This window comes from Hordeum vulgare, chromosome 4H (genome assembly GCF_904849725.1).
Source record: "Hordeum vulgare subsp. vulgare chromosome 4H, MorexV3_pseudomolecules_assembly, whole genome shotgun sequence".
Lineage (NCBI taxonomy): Eukaryota > Viridiplantae > Streptophyta > Magnoliopsida > Poales > Poaceae > Hordeum > Hordeum vulgare.
Genome location: NC_058521.1, coordinates 420,643,308 through 420,664,992, shown reverse-complemented (window position 1 = coordinate 420,664,992; position 21,685 = coordinate 420,643,308). Strand labels below are relative to the sequence as shown.

Sequence of the window (21,685 nt, the reverse complement as noted above, 5' to 3'; positions counted from 1 at the left end):
AGGAGAGTGGATACGTAAAAAATAATTGATCAAGTGGTTAACTTGGTAAGCTGTCAATAGAAATTGCGATACATAAAAATAAGATTATTACATCCTTTCTCCGTTCCTAAATATAGGTCTTTTTAAACATTTCCTAACGATTACACTGTGGACAACATACGGATGTATACAAAGCAAAACTAATAAATCTATACTTTAAAATATGTCTATATACATCCGTGTGTAGTCCGTAGTACAATCTTTAAAAAAACTTATATTTAAAAACAGAGGAGTACATATAAAAATTACACCATTCCGCTTTCAAGAATCTTGGGCATGTTCAACAACATCTGATATGCAGTACATGCAATGTAGAGAGTTATCTTGTAGTTCAAGGAATATGTAGATAGAGTTAGTTTGAATGATTGTAATCTCTTTAAACCAACTATCTCTATCTCTCTTTATCCCTTGTATCCCAAGTTAAATGTACCGCTATCAGGGAGTTGCGACCCCTCTATATTAACACGAAGTCGTCGCCCTTAAGGGGTACGACGTTCTCACAGGAAAGCCACTGCCCGACGACGAGCTGATCTCCTACATCGTCAACGCCCTCGACATGGAGTATCAACCACTTGTATATGCCCTCGATGCATGCACTGTCCCTATCACCCTTGATGAACTGTTTGCTCAGATGAGTAACTTTGATCAAAGGATGGCTCTCTTCCAAGGAACAAGTGCGGGCGGCGGATTCAAGTCTTCGGCAAATGCTGCTACTCGCGGTTGTGGTGGTCGTGGCCCTCCTCGCAACAACAGGGGTAGGGGCCCTGGCGGGGACTCTAGCAGGGGCTCCAGCGGCAATGGTTGCAACAACAACAACCCACCAAACAGAGGTCGACGCGACAACAACCGCTCTCGCCCAGACATGATCCTGTGCCAGATCTGCGATAAACCGGGGCACTTAGCAAAAGATTGCTGGTATCGCTTCGATGAAGACGGTGATGAATCCTCTCAAGATGAGAAGGTAGCCGGAGCTCCAGAAGGCTCCTACGGCGTCGACACCAACTGGTATGTTGAAAGTAGCGCAACAAATCACACCGCCGGTGAACTGGAAAATGTGACCATGCGGGAGAAATATCGTGGCAAGGACCACATTCACACCGCCAGTGGAGAAGGTATGAAAATCAGACATATTGGTCATTTAATCATTAAAACCCCTCACAAAAAAATCCATCTTCGGAAAATCTTCATGTTCCTAGTGCTTCAAAGAATCTCCTCTCCGTGCATCGCATTGCCATTGACAACCATGTCTTTCTTGAATTTCACCATTTCTTCTTTTTGATCAAGGATCAGGTAACGAAGAAGGTGCTCTATCGAGGTAGATGTGTTTGTGGGCTATATCCTCTTGTTCCGGAGATTAGAAGATTGAATAAACAAATCTTTAGTGCCACCAAAGTGTCTTCAACACGATGGCATGATCGTCTAGGACATGCATCTTTTACTTCAGTTGAGTGTTTGCTTAGGAAGAACAAACTCCCACATGTTGGAGAGCACAATGTAGAAACAGTTTGTGATTCTTGCCAAAAGGCCAAAAGTCATCAATTACTCTATCCAGTGTCTATCAGCATTTCCACTAAACCTTTGCAACTTGTATTTTCTGATGTTTGGGGGCCAGCAGCCTCATGTGTTGGTAGACACGCATACTACGTGAGTTTTATTGATGACTATAGCAAGTATGTTTGGATCTATCTCCTTAAGAAACGATCGGAGGTGTTCCAAGTGTTTCTTAATTTCCAAGCTCTTGTGGAACGCAAGTTTGACACCAAGATTATTGCCCTCCAATCTGATTGGGGAGGCGAGTATGAAAAAATTAATTCTTTCTTTCAAAATATTGGAATCTCTCATCATGTGTCCTGCCCACATGCCCACCAACAAAATGGGTCTGCTGAGCGAAAACATAGGCACATAGTTGAAGTTGGTCTAGCCTTGCTTGCTGGTGCCTCCATGCCACTCAAATTCTGGGATGAGGCATTCCTCACCGCAGTTCATATAATCAACATACTCCCTAGTCGTGTCATCAACAATGAAACTCCCATGGAACGCCTCCTCCACACCAAACCAAACTATACCTCTCTACGTGTGTTTGGATGTGCTTGTTGGCCGAACCTTCGACCATACAATAATCGTAAGCTTATGTTCCGCTCCAAACAATGTGTTTTCCTTGGCTATAGTGCTCAACATAAAGGTGTCAAGTGTCTTGATGTCTCTACTGGTCGAGTCTACATCTCACGAGATGTTGTCTTTGATGAAACAAAATTTCCATTTGCTGATCTCCATCCCAATGTCGGAGCTCTTCTACGAAAAGAAATCCTTCTTTTACCATCTAGCCTCACCGGTTTCAATCAAGGGGAAAATGGTTGCAATGATCAACTTATGACTAATTCTCATAACTGTTCTCTTGAGCCTTGTGATGATGCAGACCAAACTTTGGAAGAAAACGATGAGGAAACAGATGCAGAAAATACTCCTGCACCGCGACATTTCATGTGTCCGTCCCTAGGAGGAAGATCCTCCTCGGAATCCGCCCTGCAGGGTGTCAGCAGATCTCCCTCGGGATCGCCACACGGGGCCAGCACCAGATCCTCCTCAGGATCGCCACAGGGGGCCAGCACAGCGACTCCTGCGCGTGCAGGTGCTTCGATCGGTTGTCCGCGCCGCTCCATCAACGACACGTGGTCCGCACCATCTCGCTGGCCCACGGATGGGCCCCTCCACTACGCGCGGCGCCCTCCTGTGCATGCGGGCCCACCAGCGACAAGCGCGCCCCCCAGCGCTGCGACGCAACCGGAGACAGGCGCGGCTCCCAGTGCTGATCTGATCGGCGCGGGATCCCATGCTAATTCTTCTGGATCTTCTGTGCCTCCTGATCCAGCTGGACTCCATGCGCAGCCAATCACCAACGCTCCTAACACTGAAACTGTTCCAACGGGAACAGGTGGCACAACTGGCGGCTCCTCTACACCAACTGTTGCTGAAAAGACCTTGATGACGCCTAGAGGGGGGTGAATAGGATATTTAAAAACTTCTTCGGATTTGTCTTAAACCTAATGCGGAAATAAACTAAGAGGATACTTGTCAAGCACAAATCCTAAATGCACTAGGCACTGCAACGTGTATCAACAACACGATCTACCAAGATGGACACAATACAGTTACTAACAAGCACAAGTAAGTTACACAAACTTACTTGAGCTATATCACACGACAAGTAGGTGAACGACACAAGATACTAGATCACACTATAGCACACGATATATCAAAAGCTGGAAGTGTGAACGTGTGGATATAGAAGGTATGCTTGAATGATTAATCTTGTACAAGAAATAGCCAACACAATATAATGAGCACAAACAATATGCAATGTATGTATGCTCAAGTAACACAAGTAAACCATAAGTAAGGAGTTAGGGTTAAGGATAACCAAGGTCACTGAGACGAAGATGTATCCCGATGTTCACTTCCTTGGAGGGAATCTAGTCACTGTTAGAGAGGTGGATGTTACCACGAAGGCACACCAACGCCACGAAGGCTCACCCTATTCTCCCTTTGAGATGACACCACGAAGGCGTTTCTCAACCACTAGTGGTAAGCCTTTGAGGTGGCTTCCAAACCCTCACAAACTTTTCCGGGGGGTAATCACACGGATTGATTCCTCTCCGAAGAACTCCTACCGCCTAGGAGTCTCCATCCTCCAAGAGTAACAAGATCACGGGGAATGCTCAAAACTTGCTCAAATCTCAAATAGCTTGGGTTGAGAGGAGGAGAGGGAGACGATCTATCTTTTGATTGGAACAACTCTCAAAGGGGCTCACAAATGCTCTTGGGATCTAAGATTTGGTGTGAGCAAATGACTGTGAGGTAGAAATGTGTTCTTATGAGGATAAGGCTGTGTTGGGCCCCCTCTCACGAAGTGGGAGGGGGGTATTTATAGTGAGGAGAGAAAAACAGCCGTTGGGGACACTTTAAGTCACACAGGGGTCGGACGTCCGGCAGTTTACGGAAGTCCGGGCGTCGGCAAGGGGTCGGACGTCCGCAAGGGGTCGGTCGTCCGAGAGCTGTAGATATGTCTGGAAACACTGTGAGTTGAACAGGGACCGGACGTCCGGAGAAGGCCGGAAATCCGAGTTATTCGACTCAAGTTCTTCTGGTGCAAGGTTCCGGATTTCCGAAAGTGGACGGACGTCCGGCCCTCGGACGTCCGGAGGGAGCCGGAAGTCCGAGTTATATGGCTCAAGTTCTTCTCGGGCAAAGCTCCGGATTTCCGAAGCTGGTCGGACGTCCGGCCCTCGGACGTCCGGAGGGAGCCGGAAATCCGAGTTATAGAGCTCACGTTCTTCTGGTGCAGGGCTCCGGATTTCCGAAGCTGGTCGGTCGACCGGCCCTCGGATGTCCGGAGGGAGCCGGAAATCCGAGTTATAGGGCTCAAGTTATTCTGGTGCACGGCTCCGGATTTCTGAGGCCTGTCGGTCGTCCGACCCTTGACCGGCCCTCGGACGTCCGGAGGGAGCCGGAAGTACGAGACATTAGACCTGTTTTGAGATAGGAGCAGAGTAGAGAATATGTGGTATTGAGCAGAATAGTGGATATCTAGTTTGAGCAAGTTCATCACAAAAACCTATGATCCCCTCTAAATAGTGCGGGATCCCTAAAGACTCAAGAATTGTAAAAGGGATACCGATGATCCATACTTGAGTGTGTACTTTTATTCGCTGATCATCACTCCGCACCGCTAACATCAAAGTAACTGATACCTTGAGTTAGCCCTTTCACTTGAGCTTGATGTTGTTGTTCCTTCTTGGCTCAAGTTGAAAGCAAGACATGATGAAGTCTTCAAGTAGCTCTCCCATACACAATGTGTAAATCCTAGCTTATGTATTCATCTTCATTTGTCCATCATGTGAACATCCACAAGAATCAAGCATGTAGTGCTCAGGAATGCTTATCTTGATCTTGTCCTTGTTAGCACATGAGCTTGTCCTTATCAACACATGATCATTAACAATAGTTTCAATGATATATTCGTGCTGATCCACTTGAACTTGCACACCACAATCTTGATGACGATCACCACTTGACGTCATCCTTCATGGGTTGTATGAGATCTTCCTTTTGACGCAAGCCCATGGAAGCACACCTAACCCCCACATAGGACTCTCACAAAGACCATGGGTTAGTACACAAACACGTAATGGACAATGCTTACCATACCATGGGATCACTTGATCCCTCTCGGTACATCTTATACGCTTTGTGTGTTGATCATCTTGATTTACTCTTTGTCTGAGATCTTGATCAACCTAGTGTCTCTATGACCATTCTTTGGATAATACCTTGAATACCATCTTGGTCATCATATAAACTCCTTGAACCCAACAGATGGACTTCAAGAAGTGCCTATGGACAAATCCTATAAATATAACTTAAGGCAACCATTAGCCCATAGGAATTGTCATCAATTACCAAAACCACATATGGAGATATATGCTCTAACAATCTCCCCCATTTTGGTAATTGAAGACAACCACTTCAAGAGAGTTTATATAAGGAAATAAGCATAACCAAGCGCACACATGCAAGGTAATAATGCATGCGTGCAAGATGTAAATGCTTACGCAATAATAGCAAAACCCTCTAAACATATCCAAAGTAAACTCTCTAAACTTCTCCCCCATTGGCATCGATTGCCAAAATGGACGAAAAGTTTAGAAAGCCAATATAGTAGGCGGTCCTCCAAAAAGTGTGTACTTCTCAGCAAATGAGTGCAGAGAAATACACAAATACAATGATAAGTAGTTGGAGGGAAACAAACTATATTGAGGACCCAAAGATTGCAAATAAAAGGATCGTATGCCACAAAGACATACAAAAATAGAGGCAAGCAATCAAAAGATTCCAGATGGAACAAACAATCATATGATCCTTCGAACCACATGAATAAAAGATATTATGATAAAGGCAATAGAGTGTTTTATCAAAAACTAGGGAAGCTCCCCATGATTTTTGCACTAATACGAGATTTTTGTATTTGATACAGGTGCACAAAATAGGATCGTTGCTCCCCCAAAATTAATAAAAACACACAACGAGTGCAAGAAGATAGATGAGACAATAATCATATCAATTGCACAAAACAAATGGTTGAGCAACATGTAAAGGAAGCAACTTAAGAATAGCTCAACCAAAGTAATGTGTGTGAGTCATGGCAAAGCACTTGAGAAGACTAAGATAAGGATGAGCATTACTCATCAACATAGTCTTGATGAAATGAGATACAAAGTGCAAGACATATCATTCCCTCACACACATACTAGAAAATGGGTTCACAAGCTTACTAATAAACAAAAATAAGAACCCACGCTTGTGACAACCCATTGTGAAGATAGGAAGTAAGAACCTTGTCAAGAGGAGGGATACTAATTGAAATGGCAAAACCCTCATCAAGACAAGCATGAGGAAAAATAATCTTCATGGCCAAAGAGTGCATCAAGATGTAGGAAAATAAGATACGCACTCAAAACAAATCCTTTCACGAAGCCACCAAAAATTGAAAAAGGAAATGCAACGATGGACGTGAAAGAAAATAGGATATGAATTAGAGATGTAACTTCTCTCATGTGTAAAAGATATATATCATCATGATTGTCTTCTACTTAGAATCTTTTACACACGAAATGGTTACAAGAAGGAACAAACTAGATATCCAAAAGGAAGTCATAAATATATCAATGAGATCTTTTGCTTGGAAGCATAGCACATGGCCTAATATTTTCTTATTGTACAATATGAACTTCCAACATACGAACCTCAAGGACATCCAAACTAGTAGTAAGACATCATCGTTCGGATGCTTTGAGAAAGCAAACAAGTACTACAAGAACGAATCAAGAGATTCATGCCATGATGCAACCTGGAAAGGAAAAGGCAGGTTGGGGCCTTTGCAAGAAAAGAATGCATGAAGTAGATACTTGTTACCGAGACAACATTGGATTGATGTAGTAGATAGTTGTTCTTTGATCATCCTAACTTGGATCCAATAATCACATGGTCTCAACACCTTCCTTATAGGTGAGCCGGGCATCCAATGCATCTCCAGTTGTTCCTGGTACAACAAAACAAACAAAATGGTGCCCAAACTCATTGGGACCAAAGAGTTAGAAAACCAGCAATACATAGGACAAACTCCACATACATATGTGCATATAGATATGAATTTGAATTTCATGCACACTTTAGCCAATTTATGACAAGGTGGAGTTTCCCCTATGTATTGGGTCAAAGAAGGAAAGCAAGCAAAAGAAGTTGTAAATAGTAAATATGCATGCTCAAGACTCAAGAATCAACTTAACACAAAGTTGATAAGTCACCAAAAGACAAGGTACCAAGTGATAATAAGATCCTAAACAAAAAAGGAACTATCACTTGAAGGATATCAATTAAAAGATACCTCAAGAATGAGATATCCATTGACACATGCCAAATAAAAGGAAACAAGAAACCAATTGAAGGAAAACAAACACGAGGTATCTAATTTCCAAAAGAGAGCTAGGTTCCAACAAACCAAGCCCTCGACAAATTTTCATGATGGCACAAAGCATCATAAAGAGCAAGACTTGCCTCCCATCAACACACACTTGATGGGTATCAAAAGATTTTATGATGGGTGAATACAGAGAGTGTTCTAAAGAAAATAGGATAGCTCCCCCAAGGGACGTGCATTATATAGAATTTGCATTTAAATACAAAATGCACACGATGGGATCATCACTTTCTCTATATCTATAAAAACACTAGACATGTTAAGATAGATCCATAAGAGGCAAGGAAGACAAACGAAACACAAAATCCAATGTAAAGACGATTAGCAATTCCTATCACATGATGGGAATACCAATTGTCAAGGACAAGAAGTATTTTGAAAGTGATACTCATTGGTAGATCGCAAATATATCCAAGATCATTTTTACCCATAAAACGCAATCAAATGACACTTGTAGAGATAACATGCCACCTAGGAACAAGATAATTTACAATATCAACACTAAGTGGCAACACCTCAAATGTACACATTTTCTAGGTTTGTAATATGCACATAGCATATTACTCCCCCATAATGTGATAAACCAACAATATTAACAAGTGGCAAATTTAAACCAACAAGAGATAATTAATGGACCATATAGAACTTGAATTTATCATGAGTAAGACATACCACATAGAAACTAGATAATCTTGAAATATCAAAACTAAGTGGTATTCCCCATGTATACACATTTATGGGATTGTGGGGTGTGCAAAGCACATCACTCCCCCACAATGGGATAATCCATTAGTCTCTCACAAGAGCCAATAAAAATACAAACAAGATGCACAAGGCTCAATACAAGACTCACATGTACATGATATGCAAACCAACATACACATACTCGATTACTCAAGATAAGCAAGTTGGAAGCACAACATATACAAACGCATGCAAGGTACAAAACCACAACATGCAAAGGGGCAAGCACCTTAAAATGTAAACAGTTTAAGTACAAGTTATCGTAAGGAGGCACATTGGATATAAGATAGAAACTCAATAATCCAAATGACTTGGCTTGAGATAATATGAATGATGAAGACCCCTTAATTCTTCATTATGTATACAAGTCTCTAATGTCCTCCATAGTCACCTATTGATCAAGTTTTAGCTTGTTGGTCCCCAACTACGTTGGGTCCTAAGAGGTTAATCACAATAGGCTTGGCAACCCAAATGGTTCTTTTCTTGACACCATTTTGAGCACCAAAAAACTTGGCAAACACATTGCCAACCTTATCCTTCCCAAGGGAATAGATATCATCAATAGTGATTGGGTTGGATAAGTTACCTCTTGTGCAAAACGAAGCGACGTGACCCTTCTCACGACATAAGTAGCAACATCTAGCCTTTGCTTTCTTCCCAGTTGATTTCTCACCTCGGGGAGTGTTGGCTTGGGTCTTATTGGGAAGAGGCCTTCCTTCAACTTGTAGCTGAATATGTGATTGAGTTTGTGGCCGCTTCCCTTGTTGCTTGTGACTTTGGGACTTCGACTTCAGAGAGCAAGATCTAACATGGTGCCCTTTAACTTTGCACTTGAAGCAAATGATTTTGGTCGAATTATTGACTTGTTCTAGGCCCCTCTTGTTCTTGTTTGAGTTTACTCCAACATCATTTTTGTCATTCGGAGATGTTTTCTCACACAGGACGTTGTTGAGTGTGTACATCCCTTCATGACACTGTTCCAAGTCTTTCTTCAAAGAAGTGACTTGGGCCTTGAGCTCTTCGATTTCCTCTGCACGTTAGTATCAATGCAAGTACTAGAGGAAGTGTAAGCTTCAATGTTAGAGCAACAAGGCAAGGAAAGTAATTCATCACACGAGGTAGCAACATTATGAGTAGACGAATTATGAGGACTATCACATGGAAATATAGTACTTTGACTAGAAGTAGTGCCATTGTCCACATGAGGCTCACTTGATGTTACCTTGGTGATGATAGCCTCATGAGCTAACTTTTTCACATTATAGGATGTTAGAAGATCGGCATGAGAGCTTGTGAGCATTACATGGTTTTCTTCCAACTTCCCATAATTGCTGGTTAGTAAATCAAGTTGAGCACGTAGCTCAATATTCTCCTTCAATGTTGATACTTCAAATGAGGTAGAGTTAGATGTACAAGTATCATCAACAATATGAGAGGAGTAAGTAGCAAATAGAGACTTCTCATGAGTAGATTGAAGCTCCTCATAGATCTTAGAGGTTTTGATGAGCTCTCCCTTGACATTATTGCATTCAAGGAGAAGGACCTCAAATTCCTTTTTAAGTTTATCATGAGTAACTTCAATCTCTCCTTTTGAAGATCTTAAGTCTCTACATGCTTGATGACTCTTCTCAAGTTCATGTTCAAGTTGTTCACTTTAGCTTGTTCATGATTAAGTGAATCATTACAATTTTCAAAGTAAGCAAGAACATCTTGGAATCTTTGAAGAGCGTTATTTTTAGCTTTATGAAGAATTTTACTGATCACATAGATATTTTCAATCAAGTCATCATCATCATCCTCATCGCAAATATCATCGTTATTGCACACGGAAGATGATACCTCATTATTACCTCTTGCCATGAGGCACATGTGAACTGGAGGAGTTGATGATGATTCTTTTGGTGTATCAGATTCTTCATTAGTCAAAAGTACTTCATATTTCTTGATTTCCCCTAAATGATTAGTCATAGAGCAACTAGGGAGAAACAAGATATTTTGATCAAGAGGACACGAGGAAGCAGGCATATCACCACAGACATTTGTCGAGGGATCTTTAGGTGAGATGCATGACCTATTAGCACAATAATTTACACTATGTGTGGTGCTAGATATGCTCGTGTCCATAGAGGCTATGACATTTTCATCAACATATATTTCTTCACTCACCATGTCATTACCTTGTGAGATTGAAGATGCTGAGGTGTGCAAGCAATCGGATATGGAAGTAGTGGTGGACTCCTTAAGATCGAAAAGAGTGAAGAGCTCATGCACCAACTCCTTCATCATAATACCGTCTTCATCAAGATTAGACCCACCATATATATGTTCAAGTTTAGTTCAAACTTCATGAGCTGACTTGCAAGTCGAGATAGACTTAAACACTTCAGGACTTATGGTTCAATGAATGGCAAGAAAAGCCTCACAGTCAAGATACATTTCATTAGTAGATGAAGATCCAACATCCTTTTTGTCGGCAATCCCTACAAGAACAATTCGTAAAGTATTTGGGCCCATGGCCCGAAAGTGATGAAGCATACGAATTCTCCATAGGGTATAATTTGTGCCATCAAATTCAAAGGTGTCATTGTGCACTAATCCAATAGTCGACATCGATACTCTCTAGGTCGTGAAACCTAATTAAAGAGAGACCTTGCTCTGATACCAATTGAAAAGACCTCGATGACGCCTAGAGGGGGGTGAATAGGCTATTTAAAAACTTCTTCGGATTTGTCTTAAACCTAATGCGAAAATAAACTAAGAGGATACTTGTCAAGCACAAATCCTAAATGCACTAGGCACTGCAACGTGTATCAACAACACGATCTACCAAGATGGACACAATACAGTTACTAACAAGCACAAGTAAGTTACACAAACTTACTTGAGCTATATCACACGACAAGTAGGTGAACGACACAAGATACTAGATCACACTATAGCACACGATATATCAAAAGCTGGAAGTGTGAACGTGTGGATATAGAAGGTATGCTTGAATGATTAATCTTGTACAAGAAATAGCCAACACAATATAATGAGCACAAACAATATGCAATGTATGTATGCTCAAGTAACACAAGTAAACCACAAGTAAGGAGTTAGGGTTAAGGATAACCAAGGTCACTGAGACGAAGATGTATCCCGATGTTCACTTCCTTGGAGGGAAGCTAGTCACCGTTAGAGAGGTGGATGTTACCACGAAGGCACACCAACGCCACGAAGGCTCACCCTATTCTCCCTTTGAGATAACACCACGAAGGCGTTTCTCAACCACTAGTGGTAAGCTTTGAGGTGGCTTCCAAACCCTCACAAACTTTTCCGGGGGGGTAATCACACGGATTGATTCCTCTCCGAAGAACTCCTACCGCCTAGCAGTCTCCATCCTCCAAGAGTAACAAGATCACGGGGAATGCTCAAAACTTGCTCAAAATATCAAATAGCTTGGGTTGAGAGGAGGAGAGGGAGACGATCTATCTTTTGATTGGAACAACTCTCAAAGGGGCTCACAAATGCTCTTGGGATCTAAGATTTGGTGTGAGCAAATGTGTGTGAGGTAGAAATGTGTTCTTATGAGGATAAGGCTGTGTTGGGCCCCCTCTCACGAAGTGGGAGGGGGGTATTTATAGTGAGGAGAGAAAAACAGCCGTTGGGGACACTTTAAGTCACACACGGGTCGGACGTCCGGCAGTTTACGGAATTCCGGGCGTCCGCAAGGGGTCGGTCGTCCGAGAGTTATAGATATGTCTGGAAACACTGTGAGTTGAACACGGACCGAACGTCCGGAGAAGGCCGGAAATCCGAGTTATTCGACTCAACTTCTTCTGGTGCAAGGTTCCGGATTTCCGGAAGTGGACGGACGTCCGTAGGGAGCCGGAAGTCCGAGTTATATGGCTCAAGTTCTTCTGGTGCAAAGCTCCGGATTTCCGAAGCTGGTCGGACGTCCGGCCCTCGGACGTCCGGAGGGAGCCGGAAATCCGAGTTATAGAGCTCACGTTCTTTTGGTGCAGGGCTCCGGATTTCCGAAGTTGGTCGGTCGACCGGCCCTCGGATGTCCGGAGGGAGCCGGAAATCCGAGTTATAGGGCTCAAGTTCTTCTGGTGCAGGGCTCCGGATTTCCGAGCCCTGTCGGTCGTACGACCCTTGACCGGCCCTCGGACGTCCGGAGGGAGCCGGAAGTCCGAGACATTAGACCTGTTTTGAGATAGGAGCAGAGTAGAGAATATGTGGTATTGAGCAGAATAGTGGATATCTAGTTTGAGCAAGTTCATCACAAAAACATGTGATCCCCTCTTAATAGTGCGGGATCCCTAAAGACTCAAGAATTGTAAAAGGGATACCGATGATCCATACTTGAGTGTGTATTTTTATTCGCTGATCATCACTCCGTACCGCAACTGATACCTTGAGTTAGCCCTTTCACTTGGGCTTGATGTTGTTGTTCCTTCTTGGATCAAGTTGAAAGCAAGACATGATGAAGTCTTCAAGTAGCTCTCCCATACACAATGTGGAAAGCCTAGCTTATGTATTCATCTTCATTTGTCCATCATGTGAACATCCACAAGAATCAAGCATGTAGTGCTCAGGAATGCTTATCTTGATCTTGTCCTTGTTAGCACATGAGCTTGTCCTTATCAACACATGATCATTAACAACAGTTTCAATGATATATTCGTGCTGATCCACTTGAACTTGCACACCACAATCTTGATGACGATCACCACTTGACGTCATCCTTCATGGGTTGTATGAGATCTTCCTTTTGACGCAAGCCCATGGAAGCACACCTAACCCCCACATAGGACTCTCACAAAGACCATGGGTTAGTACACAAACACGTAGTGGACAATGCTTACCATACCATGGGATCACTTGATCCCTCTCGGTACATCTTATACGCTTTGTGTGTTGATCATCTTGATTTACTCTTTGTCTGAGATCTTGATCAACCTAGTGTCTCTATGACCATTCTTTGGATAATACCTTGAATACCATCTTGGTCATCATATAAACTCCTTGAACCCAACAGATGGACTTCAAGAAGTGCCTATGGACAAATCCTATAAATATAACTTAAGGCAACCATTAGCCCATAGGAATTGTCATCAATTACCAAAACCACATATGGAGATATATGCTCTAACAGCTGCTCCCACCGTTCGCACACGCTTGCAAAAAGGGGGTAACGAAGCCTATCAACTATAAACATGTAACAAAATTTGGTCTTGCATGCACAACTGGTGAACCTAGTACTCTTGAGGAAGCACTTGGTGATACTAGATGGAAGCAGGCTATGGAAGAAGAACACATGGCACTGCACAAAAACAACACATGGCATCTTGTTCCTCCACAAAAAGGTAAAAAACTTGATTGACTGTAAGTTGGTCTTCAGAATCAAAAGGAGATCTCATGGAACTATAGACAGATACAAAGCATGACTAGTTGCCAAAGGCTTCAAACAACGGTATCGCATAGACTATGAGGACACATTCAGTCCTGTTGTAAAAGCTACAACTATTCGACTTGTGTTATCCATTGTTGTTTCTAGGGGATGGAGTCTCAGACGGCTAGATGTACAGAACGTGTTTCTTCATGGTGTTCTGGAAGAGGAAGTTTACATGAAACAACCTCCTGGTTTTGAAAGCAAAAGTAAGCATTTTCATGTGTGCAAGCTAGATAAAGCCTTATATGGATTGAAACAAGCTCCCAGGGCATGGTATTCCAGGCTGAGTCAAAAACTTCAAGCACTTGGTTTTACTCCATCAAAATCTGATACATCTCTTTTCATTTACAATAAATCAAATACCTCCATATTTGTGCTCATCTATGTTGATGACATCATTGTGACAAGTTCATCTGATGAGGCAATAACAGGACTTTTGAAGGATCTTAGTGTTGAGTTTGCTCTTAAACATCTGGGAAATTTGCATTTCTTTTTAGGGATTGAAGTTAAGAAAGATGGTGAAAATCTTCATCTCTCCCAAGAAAATATGCAACTGATCTGGTAAGAAGAGCAAGATTGCAAGGGTGTAAGTCATCTCCAACTCCTCTCTCTAGTTCTGAAAAATTGTCCCTCACTGATGGAGAACCTTTAAATCAAGAGGATAGCACCAGATATAGAAGTCTGGTAAGAGCACTACAGTATTTAACTTTGACAAGACCTGATATTTCATTTGCTGTGAACAAAGTATGTCAATTCCTTCATGCTCCTACCAACACTCATTGGACTGCTGCAAAACGTATAGTCAGATATGTGAAGGATACCTTGAATCTTGGCCTCACTTTCAACAAATCTTCATCTACTCTTGTTAGTGCCTTCTCTGACTCTGATTGGGCAGGATGTATTGATGAAAGGCGCTCCACAGGAGGTTTTGCAGTGTTCTTTGGACCAAACTTGATATCATGGTGTGCTAAAAAGCAAGCCATTGTATCAAGGTCAAGCACAGAAGCTGAATATAAAGCTTTAGCAAACGCCACAGCTGAGATTATTTGGGTACAATCCATGTTGAGAGAACTAGGAGTAAAATATACACCGGTTCCATGCTTATGGTGTGACAACCTTGGTGCTACCTACTTATCTGCTAACCCTGTCTTCCATGCCAGGACAAAACACATTGAAATTGATTTCCATTTTGTTAGAGAAAGGGTTGCTAAAAGACAATTGGAAATTCGGTTTGTGCATTCACAGGATCAAGTTGCAGATGGGTTCACAAAGACATTGCCTACAAGAAGTCTTGAAGAATTTAAGCGTAATCTCAACTTAACGAAGTTGTGATTAAGGAAGGATGTTAAACAACATGTGATATGCGGTACATGCAATGTAGAGAGTTATCTTGTAGTTCAAGGAATATGTAGATTGTAATCTCTTTAAACCAACTATCTCTATCTCTCTTTATCCCTTGTATCCCAAGTTAAATGTACCGCTATCAGGGAGTTGCGACCCCTCTATATTAACACGAAGTCGTCGCCCTTAAGGGGTACGACGTTCTCACAGGGCAAAGAAGAAATGTTGAAAGATTAAAAAAGGACCATGCCGGTCCAATCTTCGTCCGGGCTTCACATATCTTATATACAGAACTAGCGAAAGCTGGACAAGATCATTATCAATGTGACACCCAATGACATCCTCATTCCTCAGGGCTGCAAGCCCTTAAACTCATTTAGAAGCAAATATATATATATAGAGAGAGAGATAATGCAAGAGTAAACAACAACAGAAACATTCATTCATCCGGATGGTTCGCTACATAACAACTCATGAACAGCAGTACATGCAGCAGTTTACTGCAGACTACAACAGTAAGAATGGATGGCATTCTCCTCCATCCACATTCCACAACAGCCCCTGCATATGATGTACCCAGCAAAACTGCTCTGACCATACAAGGCGATTTACACATTTTGCTGCTGGGTACCAAAGATTACACCTACACACACACACTTCCTACACTGCTATATCTCTTCTCATTTGTATATCAATCGCTATGCTGTGTACATGGATTTACATGTACCTGCTACAAGCCTCAGAACAGGAATAAGCCGCTCGAATGGATATACTGCACCCTGGAAGCTTCAGGGCAAAAAATTCCATCTCTCAGCAGCCAGCTCCAACAAACACACTTCCATATTCCTTACGCTGAGGAATGAACAAGCCCCAACTCCAACAAAAACCACCAGAAATGCCATCTGATGCTGCAAACAACCTTCAAAGCTAAAGAAACTCAGGTTCTACCTTTTCTCATCTGGATATTCACAGGTTTGAGATGACAACGGAGTCTTAACCAACTGCATTGCAGCCCCGCCTCATCGGTGGGTAGCCCAGCATTATCGGTGGCAGACTCGGCAGTTTCTGTAAGTAGGCCGAGTGATCAGACATGCTTTTAGGCACCTGAGGCATACTGACGACAACAGACAATTCTATGTCAGAGTGAGCACACTTTTCCTTTCCATAGATGTTGTTGGTGACAATTCTCATGAAGTCCATTTTGAGAGAAGTTGTACAGATCTGAGTATTACTATACATGATGAGACCCCACAGGAATACAGCATTTGGCTCACCGATGGTATGATCCACTTGCTCTGAGGGATCTGGGTCACAACCAATGTTAAGGCTTTCCAGCTGCATAGCATCAGTTAGGAGAGGTCACAATCAACATTAACGCTTGCAAACAGCAATGTGAACATAAAACAAACAGGCGGTGAAAATAACCTTGAGAATAAGGCTGCGGAATCGTGATTTCACCCATCCAACCCAATCACGTAACTCTTCGGTTGTCGGAGCTGAGAGAACTATACGAAGGAAGTGCTTATATTTTGCAGCATATGGAAATGGCGCAAAAATCCAATTCCAGTTGACATCAGTACTACTTGTATCCTGTAAAAGTGAGAAATGTGCCATTATCAGCTGCCTATTCAAGAATGCAAGCAAGCCTTAAGACTGAAGTCCGCCAATCGTTTAGAGAGTGTCATGGATATATTAAGGTCATTTTGCTTCAGCACAGATCTTACAACATACGTCATCAATTCCTATCAATCCACATTATTAAAAGAAAACTTTCTACAGTTCAATAAGGAAACCACCTACACAGAACTGATCACACCAGTTAAAATTGGACTTCCATTAAATCATTTCAAAGCAAAAGAGAGATCAAGAGAGGATGCCAACAAATCAATGAAGCAAACATGATACCATATTTTTTTTATCAATGAGTACAGCTCTAACAAGTAACCAATCAATGAGCATGGTGAAACAATATGGAACATGGCCTATTTAAGTTGCTGGGAACATTATTTTACAATAACTCTGACTTTTATATTTTGGACGGATCAACAAAACTATCAAATTTTCAAATGGAACAAGTTAACTCGTCATTTTTTTAAGGAACACGAGAATAGAAAAAGACCAGACAAAAAGAAAAAAAGAATAGGTGAGCAATTGCTTATTTGAAATCTTGATGCATAAAAAGCAAACCCAATTCAAGTAACAAAGTGTTCTACACTATTTAGGTTTAAACTCCATCATGGCAATAAAGCAAGAAATGGAAATGGAAGGTATTGGGATACCAGGCATATTAAAACTCATGACTCTCCTGCAACTTAGTTGCAATAAAAGAAAATTTAAAATTTCTATATTTATTCTGGAGATATCAAACAGGCAATCAACTTCTTTTGGAGAAAAGTGCATAAATTAGGCAACGAAAAATAAATAGGCATACCTTGGTCAAAGATAAACCTCGCCAAAGCTCTTCTTTGATTTTGTTGAAAGTGCTTTTTGTGACATTAGAGGCACAAAATTCTGGTGGATAACAGGGCATTACTATGGGCATGAGAGAGCACCCGTCAGGACTCCAAAGAGGTGTTTGGTCATGCAAAGACACCGGACGAGGCCAAGGCCAGTGAGAAAATATCTCAAAGAACCTACACAACAAAGTATTGGCAGTAGCATTTGGATGTCTGCGGCAAACATATGCTCCAAGAACCGCCAAATGAATTCCAGCAAAGAAGCCAACTAGCTGAAAGTGGCATCATACAATTGAGGGTAATAGTCAGGAAAAAAACACTATAAACATACATAAGAAATATAAATAGAGAAAAAGCAAACCACATACATGGCAATGAATTCCTCTTTTCCTTGCCCAGAGTTTAAGGCAGCGCAACAAAACTTGAAATTTCTGCATCAAAACTCCAAAAGTTAGAAAAGAAGAAAATTAATTAAATAAGAAAGAAGGGTTTTGGAAACACATCGAATGACACATATAATCACGCTATAGTGCATGCCAGACAAACAAACAGAAAGCACACAGAATATGCGGGAGACAGCACAGCCACTATCAGCACATAAACAGGGACAAAGCCGGAGACATAAAAAAATACAAGGAATAAAAAGTAAAGAATGGCAACAATGATGGGATGTAAATAAATCTACTGAGACTATTGTTAAACCTTCATATTTGGAACTAATTGCATGATTTGTCTATTAACACGAACTCCAGATAGACATCTCCAGCTTGCCTCGTCAATTTTCTCTAGCAAACAGGGATCATTTGCACGTATAGCCTGCAGAAAATACAACTTGTGAGAGCTTAAATTGACCATCAGATATTATGCTCAATTGTTTCTTTCAGCAAATGCTTAAATTTATAATGAAAACCAATGTTGAATCTATGAGAAAGTGTGACCAGCACAGTGCCTATATCATATATACCCATAACAGCATAAACATAGCAGCTTTCACAAATTGTATCACATTTGACTCGTTTAAGTGAAGAGGCCAACAGCGTATTAACATAAATATGCAAAAGCTGATGAATTAAAGTTATGGCCTGAGAAAAAACACCAAAGATATGGACAATAACTCAATATGGCTTACCAAGGTACAGCAACACAAAAATGAAACCATAATACCATATGATCTTATAAGGAGTTAAATATAAATCCTACGTATTAGCTCCAGGACACCACTAGGAGTTCTAGATAGTTACGCCAGAGATGTTACAGAAGCTGTTTAGCGAAAGAAGTTGAATAAATTTAAATCACCTAACTAAGAACTATAACACGTAATAATAGAAAGTATTCAATAAACACGAATTGACATAACATGTAACCTAAGACGTGTAATCATCACAATTTTAAGATACTTGCCTCCGCAGCATTGATAACTGGCAGCTGGGCGTATGGAAAATCAACTGACACACCGTTGAATTTAAAGCGCATCAACGGAACCCTAGCACTTTCAATAGAATGCAAGTCTGATACTTCTGGCTTTGCTTCAAGCATTTTTCGCAGGATAACGAAGAAATGATGCTACAAGTCAACACATGGACAACTCATGAGGTGATTGCAATGGCGCAAAACTGTTAGATAAACAGAAATTGAGAAATATACTCACCTGTAGTGATGCAATGCAAGGACCAACACAGACTGCATCAATATCAGATTCAGATCCATATGCCTTCAAAGAGAACAATGATTATTACCAAAAGATAAACCACAATTTTATAAGGGGAAATGCATCGGATACAGGGGCAATATTGTAAACATGGAAATCCAGTTACAGTCCTTAAGTTTACCCAGTCTAGGTGCTTACATACAATTACAGATTGACCAAACCAATATATTCAAATTTAACACAAGAGATATTGCTTGTTTATATTCTCAAAAGACCAAACAACTCCAGCTCATGGAGAGATTTAATGACTTCACTGATTCCTTCCACCTTAGGGAATTGAGGAATATTGTACGCATAAGTAAAACATCCACACTTCAAAAACTACACATGATAACATAGAGATCATATTTAGCAAGATTTCTAATTCCCTGAAATTTACCTATGCGAAACGTTTATGAGTTTATGTCTTTCAGACTATTAAGTATAAACTAATTTGGTGCTCAAGATACAATATTATCCACAGGTAATTACATCATATAGGAGCAGATTCAAGATACAGTATCTCTCATCTTCCCCTTAACCATCCCAAGACCAGTTTCTTTATGCCACATCAACAAACAAAATATCAAGTTCGACATGCATAACTTAAAGTATATCACCTCTCCGCTCATAAACGATGTGAAACATACACGTGTGATTAACTGGTCAACACGAGCCTACGCTTATACTCATAATCATACATTTTGACTGCTTCGCCAGTAATGGTTTCTTTTGCATCATATCAATCATGCAATAGTACTGCAAAGTCAAACAGAGCGTCATTCTGCCAAACGCCAAATCATGCTGCTCATTTCCTAGTCCAAACACTACCAAAGTCATGATAATAGGTAAATAAGTTAAGGATATAGCAACGCCCACTCTGCGCTTACCCTGACCTAACATACACAGATGCAGTTTACAAGTCAACAGTAAGTTGCACAAAAACAAAGTCAAGACTCTCCAGTAGCAACTCACAGACGATGATCACTAGGGCTTTAAATCTAACATGACATAAAACAGATAACGAAATTGACCTTCAAAACTAAGGATTATTCAACTGATATATCATACAGTAGTAGATCAGCCCAGCATCAAACCATTATCAAAAAAGACACAAGAAATCATGCACAGGTTCGAGTTCTGTGCTTACCCCTAAATCATAGGAGCCAAAGGTCAACACCGTGCCTGATGTGATCCAAGGTTCTCCCCCCTGGTCGCGTGCAACCCATTTCGTCCAATCCATAACTATCTGCAACAGTCACAACCGGGTTACAGGTCGCATTCCAGCACACATTGCAAGCTGCAAGCTTTGAACCAAAAGACGAACTGCCTTTACCTTGTGGAGCTCGAGTATGACCCTCTCCCTCCTCCGGTCTTCCTCCTCCGAGGGCGAAGCCCCCGTGTCCTCAAGGAACTGAACCTCGCAAACAAACAAAAAAAGTTTACCCAAAATTAGGCAAGAAAACAATACGATACGACCACACGGCAAGCGGGCAAGCTCAACGCTTCGGCGGCTCACCTTCATAAGCGAAGCGCTCCGGGAGGAATCCATTTGCTTCATCCTGGCGAGATCGAGACAGACGACGATCGGGCGTGGCAGGATGACCCCGGGAGGCGGGAGCGGAGGAGGCCCCCGGAGGTACACCCCCGGCGTGGGCGGAATCGGCGGGGGAGGCGGAGGGCCCGTACCACGCGGGGGGGCTAGGGTTCGGCGCTCGGGCTTCCGCGGGAAGGCCGGGCGGCCGACGGGGCGGTCGAGCACCATTGCCGGCACGGGCCGCCGGTGCCGAGGACGCAGCTGTTGCCGGCGGCCACGCGCGCGGCGTGGGTCGGCGTGTAGTTGGTTGGTCGCCGCGGGCACGTCGACGCCGGCGAGGGCCTCGTGTTTGAATTACGGTATACTATTATTGTTTTAGGCCAGCTTTGGGGGTTTTGAGGGGAATGGGTGGGAGGGAGGATGGTGGAAACGGGAGGGGGGAAGACGGGGTTTATATAGAAACGGGACGGGGTTTGGGGCTGGATGGAGACGTGGCACACAGCAGCGTCGTCGCTGCCTCCTGGAAACGGTCCACGAGTTTTCAACCTTGTTTCTTTTTTAGTTTTCCTGAACGCAGTTTTCAAGCTTGTTGCTGTCAACAACCTTCTTTTTTACCTCAAACGTGCCCTTAAATCCCAGACAGCCAAAGGTTTGTTGTGTTTAACGCCCCTTTTTAGCATGTTGTTAACAAATAGCAAATGGTGATGATATGCAAGCTTTCAGAAATTTCCGCGCCATTTTCTAATTTATAATACATGAGAGGCTTTACCGTTAGCATTTACGTCATATCTTTCGCGCCACTTACATGTATATGAGCGGCTTTACCGTTATCTTCCGCGCAATATCTTTCGCGCCGCTTACATGTAAGTATGCGCTATCTTGTACGTCATATCTTTCGTGCCACTTG

The 21,685-nt window shown here is 42.1% G+C and overlaps 1 protein-coding gene across 1 annotated transcript; it reads right to left on the bottom strand.

Moving 5' to 3' along the window:
* Nucleotides 1–15,518: 15,518 nt before the first annotated feature.
* Nucleotides 15,519–21,021, bottom strand: LOC123448802 (nuclear poly(A) polymerase 3-like). Its single transcript, XM_045125821.1, has 10 exons — nucleotides 20,761–21,021; nucleotides 20,578–20,655; nucleotides 20,392–20,490; nucleotides 19,203–19,265; nucleotides 18,956–19,117; nucleotides 18,257–18,370; nucleotides 17,923–17,985; nucleotides 17,530–17,826; nucleotides 16,524–16,688; nucleotides 15,519–16,433 (listed from the first exon to the last, which is right to left on the bottom strand). The coding sequence occupies exons 1-10, from the start codon at nucleotides 21,004–21,006 to the stop codon at nucleotides 16,092–16,094; spliced, it is 1,629 nt and encodes a 542-aa protein (XP_044981756.1). The 5' UTR covers nucleotides 21,007–21,021; the 3' UTR covers nucleotides 15,519–16,091.
* Nucleotides 21,022–21,685: the final 664 nt, after the last annotated feature.

What these genes read in the sequence shown, in the direction of transcription:
- LOC123448802 (XM_045125821.1), bottom strand. Translation starts at nt 21,006, where the DNA reads ATGGTGCTCGACCGCCCCGTCGGCCGCCCGGCCTTCCCGCGGAAGCCC. An exon ending in TTGGCTCCTATGATTTAGGG is followed by an intron (nt 19,266 to 20,391) that starts GTAAGCACAGAA and finishes TTCTCTTTGAAG; the next exon opens with GCATATGGATCTGAATCTGA. An exon ending in AAAGAGGAATTCATTGCCAT is followed by an intron (nt 17,827 to 17,922) that starts GTATGTGGTTTG and finishes TGCCACTTTCAG; the next exon opens with CTAGTTGGCTTCTTTGCTGG.